General features: G+C 38.8%; 1 protein-coding gene across 1 annotated transcript; it reads right to left on the reverse strand.

The window, feature by feature from the left end:
* Positions 1 to 901: 901 nt before the first annotated feature.
* Positions 902 to 4,830, reverse strand: LOC137822072 (Pentatricopeptide repeat (PPR) superfamily protein). Its single transcript, XM_068626975.2, has 2 exons — positions 1,539 to 4,830; positions 902 to 1,429 (listed from the first exon to the last, which is right to left on the reverse strand). Exon 1 carries the CDS (start codon positions 4,550 to 4,552, stop codon positions 1,988 to 1,990), a length of 2,565 nt encoding a protein of 854 aa, XP_068483076.1. The 5' UTR covers positions 4,553 to 4,830; the 3' UTR covers positions 902 to 1,429; positions 1,539 to 1,987.
* Between the last annotated feature and the right edge of the window lie 259 nt (positions 4,831 to 5,089).

Here is a 5,089-nt window from a genome sequence, read left to right on the forward strand (position 1 = left end):
ACAAAACTAACGATGGTGTTACATAACAACATAATCTCTTCACTTAAGTGTACAATGTGAAGAACCATGAAACAACATTGAACTACTATTTGTCCAAATAAAATTTTTTGGCAAGGTAACACCTACAAAAATTATTCGTTACTTACAAGTCAATATCTACATCGACCAACACGACATAAAAAAAAAATATACGCATTCATTTTATTTCAATTATATTTATGTTCATCCAATTTCATGGAATTTCTTTTCATGCACATTCAACTTTCAAGGGAATAAAATTTTAATTACTCTTAAACTAAATTTAAAATATTTCTCTAATCAATATAATTTTATATATTATTTAAATAAATAATTTTAAATATTATTTCATAAAGTTATTATTATACTTCTGTAAATATATAAAACAAATTCTATGTGAAATAACTATTTTATATCTATTCTCAATGTTTCTTATTCGTACACTCTTAAAATTTATATTTCCCATTATATTCATTAGTGATCATTTTTACTTTTACCACCAAATTTATAACATAAATTTAATTATGACCATATTTTTTTTAATAAAATTTTCATCATTTCAAAAATTAATTATCATCACACATAATTAATAAAAAAGTTATATTCTAATTTTACTTACACAATCCAAATTAAGATTTATTTAATTTAAACGACTTTATTCTATTATTTATTTAACTGTTCTCAAATCTATAATTTAAATTATATTCAACATTTTCTTTTATATATTTTAAATTAAATATTTTCTTTCCTTTTTTTGAAATAAAAAAAAATCAATTCAGAATTAAGTTATATGAGAACTGAATTAAAAAGTCACTGCTAATAAACTGTAATATCTCAATAAATATTTGGCACAGTTTGCTGTTGGGAGAACCAAAAGAAGGAATGCTGGAAAAAAAATTCTCATTGATAAAGGAGTTTCTATGTGGTTTAGCTTAATTATAAGAATGACAACAAATGTTTTAAGTTACAAGAAAAAGTTTAAGGAAAAGTAGGCTCTTCCAACTCTAATGTCAGAAGTTTCAACAAAATGTGCTGGCAAGCTTATTGACTTTGATGAATGAATGAATGATTTGTCCCTATCATGTTATCTAATCCAACAACAACCCATAATCTAGCTTTTACTTTTCCAAGTATGTAGCATTACTCTTTGAACTGATTTATGTTATTAGAATCTTCAATGCAGAAAGCATTGTGTCTGTCATCCAGATATTGAGAAGTCCTGAAGAGTGCTTGACCTGGCCTTTTACACCAACTTTGCACTGGTCATTTACCTAGCCATTTAATTAGGGAAATGTCTAAACACTCCATAAATGAAGTGTTTTCCCTTTCAACTGGATGAGATGCTGATGCAGAGTTCATGAGACCTAGGCTTCCAGCCACAGCTTGCTACGCCATATAGGTTCTTCAATATCTGACCAGAGTTGCACAACATACACAACTCAGCGTATTGATAAAATCACTCTAATAAAAGGAAACCTATTCATGTAATTGTCTTGTGAGCAAGAAAGTTAGTACTGTACCTTCTAACCTGCTCAAAACCTCCATGGTTTTAAGTAATATCAAACAATGTAGACTTCGTGAATCAATCCATACAAGCATCCAAGTCGATCATATCTTCCAAATCCTCTGGATAAGCTGCGGGTTTCATTATTGTACGAAGAAAAACACTTTTCACTTTCCTTGATTACTGGAATAAAAACTTAATCACAAAGCATATCTTGCCTCCACGACAAAGAGAATGAAACTCCACAATTTGAAATATGATGCTTGTGTATGGAAAATTTGGTCGGAAATTGATGCATAAGGAACATGGCTGCAGGTGAGTAGTGATTGAGTCTTCAGCTAGCAGCTCAACTTTGCATTTAGCAAAATTTATGAGCAAGTATCAAGCAAATATGGCCTCATAATTTGATTAGAGCACTTTAATAAAGTCTTCCAAAAAGACCAGTAATCAAGGCAGAGTATGGGTTCAAGAAATCCCTTCTTCTATCATCTTCTCTCTCAAGTTAGAGGCTTCATTAAGGTTCCCAATCCTACAGTAACCACTGATCAGTATATTATAGGTAACAGCATTTGGGGCTAAGCCCTTTTGAGGAAGTTTACGAAAAAGTCTCTGTGCTCGTTCCATATTTCCCAATTTGCATAACCCATTTATTATAGCATTATATGTAGTAATATTTGGAATAAGACCTCTCTCCAGCATCTCATTCCTTAATTTGAAAGCACCATCCACATCACCAGCTGCTGAACAGGCATGAATTAAGGCACCATATGTGAAATTATCTGGAATAAAACCTCTAGATAACAAAATTGACAGAACAGTTCCTGCTTCATCAATCTTCCCAGACTTGCCAAGACCATAGATAGCTATGTTGTACACAATATTGTTGGGAAGAGAATTACATATAGCAATTTTATCAAGAGAATCAGCAATTCTCTGAGCTTCTAGACTTGTGAAATCATTTTTAACAGACTTATCAGTACATTTATGAACTGTAAGAAGATCAAAATCCACCATCTTGTCTAGAATCACAGTTGCTTCATTGATTCTATCATTCTTATAAAGACTGCTGACTATTTTGCTACAGATAACAAAATTAGGAGAGAACCCTCTTTCGATCATCTCAAAATATAAATTAAAAGCTTTATCCAGCTTCCCTTCATTGCACCAACCGTAAATAAGGGTACCATAGGTAACAGTATTTGGTGATAGTCCTCTCCTCCGCAACTCCACAAGAAGATCAGCAACATCACTTGACTTCCTAGACTTAAAAAGTCCATAAATAAGGGAATTGTACATTTCAATGGAAGGAGAAATTGTTTGTCTTTCCATCATATCCTTAATTCTAAAAGCTTCAACCACACTCCCAGTTTTACAATATCCAGCACTCAAAGCCCTATATGTTATTTCATCTGGAGAGCATCCAAGTTCATTCATCCTATCAAAAACAACCTTTGCCTCCACCACTTTCCCCATCTTACACAGCCCACCGATCATTGTATTGAATGCAACAGTGCTATTAGTAAAACCCCGACCTAAAATCTCTTTCCAAAACATTATAGCCCCGTCAGAATCTCCCATTTTGAAAAAACAATCAAGCAGAGTACAGCAGCTGACTTCATTCGGCACCACATCTCGTTCCACCATCGAACGCCAAAGGCTCAAAGCATCGCCGTAAGACCCCACATCGACCAACCCTTTGAGAACCGTATTATAGGTGACAACAGAAGGATCAATTCCCTCCCTTAACATCTCCTCACAAAGCATCAAAGCCTCCTTCATTCTCCCTTCCCTGCAGTACCCATCCAACAGCGTATTATAGCTATAACAATCCGGTCTCACATTCCAATCCAACATCCCCCTAAACACCTCTTCGGCCCTCCCAATCCCACCCTGCTTACAATATCCATTAACCAACGCATTACAAACAAACACATTCACCCTCAACCCCACACTTGCCATCTCATCTCTAATCCTAACCGCATCATCCATCTTCCCCACCTGACAATACCCATCCACCAGCAAGCCATACACGCGATCATCCACAAAATTCCCCTCACCCTCCTCCATTTTCCGAAGCAACCTCTCGGCCTCATCCACCCTTCCCTGCCTGCAGTAACTTTTCATCAACAAAGTCCAAGTGACCACATTTCTTTCAACCCCTTTCTTAGACATTAAACTCAGCACCCTCTCAGCTTCTCCCACATCACCCTTACAAGCATACCCTCCAACCAAAGCATTGTACACCACAACATTAACCTCAAACCCCATCCCCTCCATCTTCTCCACAAACCTCTCAGCACAATCCACCTTCCCTTCCCGACAATGCGCATTCACAACAATACTAATCATGAAAACGTCAGGCACAATCCCCATCTTCAAAACCTGCTCAAAAACAGCAAGCGCCGAGCCTCCTTCACCAGCACGAACCAGCCTAGCGAGCAGGCAATTGCAGGACCTGAGGCTGGGGGTCCTGCCAAGCCTGCACATTTCGTCGAACACGTGGAGTGCGTGGCGCGTCATGCCGCGTTCGGCGAAGGCCTTGAGGAGCATGTCGAGGAGGGTGGGGGAAAAGCCAAATTCCTTGTAGATGGAAAAAACGTCTTGGCAGACGGCGAAGGCGCGGTAGTTGTTGGTGCAGTGGAGGGAGAGGAGTTGGTGGAGGAGGGAGCGGGCTTCGGGGAAGAGTTTGGCGCGGGCGAGGATGTGGAGGAGGAGGCAGAAGGAGGTGGCGTGGGGGCGGTAGTTGGGTTGTTGGGCGGCGAGGTGGAAGAGGGCGAGGGCGGCGGCGGGGTGGAGGCGGAGGCGGCGTAGGAGGGCATCGGTGAGGGGGTCTGAGAGGGGGAAGCGGAGGCGGCTGAGAGCGGCGGGGCGGCCAAGGAGGAGGAGGCGGGAGATGCGGTCGAGGAGGTCGGGAGAGGGAGGTTTGGAATTGGAATGTTGAGGAATGTTCCGGAGAAGGATAGGAGAGAGGTGTAATGTTCTGCGTGAGGGAAAGGAAAGGGGAATGGGTTTACGGAGGAGAGGGAACATTTGAGCGGCGGCGACGTCCACGAAAGCATGAGTTGGTGCTAATGTTGGACGTTAAATTGTAGTTGTTGGGTGTGTGTGATGGCTGAGGAAGAAGGAAGAATGGAGAAGGAAGAAAGGGTGGAGGTGAAGGTTAAGTGAAGAGGTGAATGGTGATGATTGGTTGGAGGAAGAAGAAGAAGCAGTAGCAGCACCACCGCCGCCACCATTGAGCAGGGAAAATATAGCAGAGACTTTGTTGAAGAGAAACCACCAACGCGAAATTTTTTCAAATTTAAACCAACCAAAGTAACGCTCCTTCTCATTTATGTAATACATATTAAAGAAGAAATTTTGTGATATTTTTCTAAGATATTTTATAATCTTTATAATTATTAAATGTAGTTTTTTTTATTAAACATGTATTATACATACACAAATGTATTATCTCTCCGGTAAATAGTCAAGGTTGTGGATTGAGAATACTTGTTAGTAGAGTTAGAAAAAACTTTCCACATTTACTTTTTGTGTATTGAGGAGCATAATAGCAACAAAGCTTTT

Source organism: Phaseolus vulgaris, chromosome 9 (assembly GCF_051622355.1).
Source record: "Phaseolus vulgaris cultivar YP4 chromosome 9, ASM5162235v1, whole genome shotgun sequence".
NCBI classification, from domain to species: Eukaryota; Viridiplantae; Streptophyta; class Magnoliopsida; order Fabales; family Fabaceae; genus Phaseolus; species Phaseolus vulgaris.

What these genes read in the sequence shown, in the direction of transcription:
- LOC137822072 (XM_068626975.2), bottom strand. Translation starts at nt 4,552, where the DNA reads ATGTTCCCTCTCCTCCGTAAACCCATTCCCCTTTCCTTTCCCTCACGC.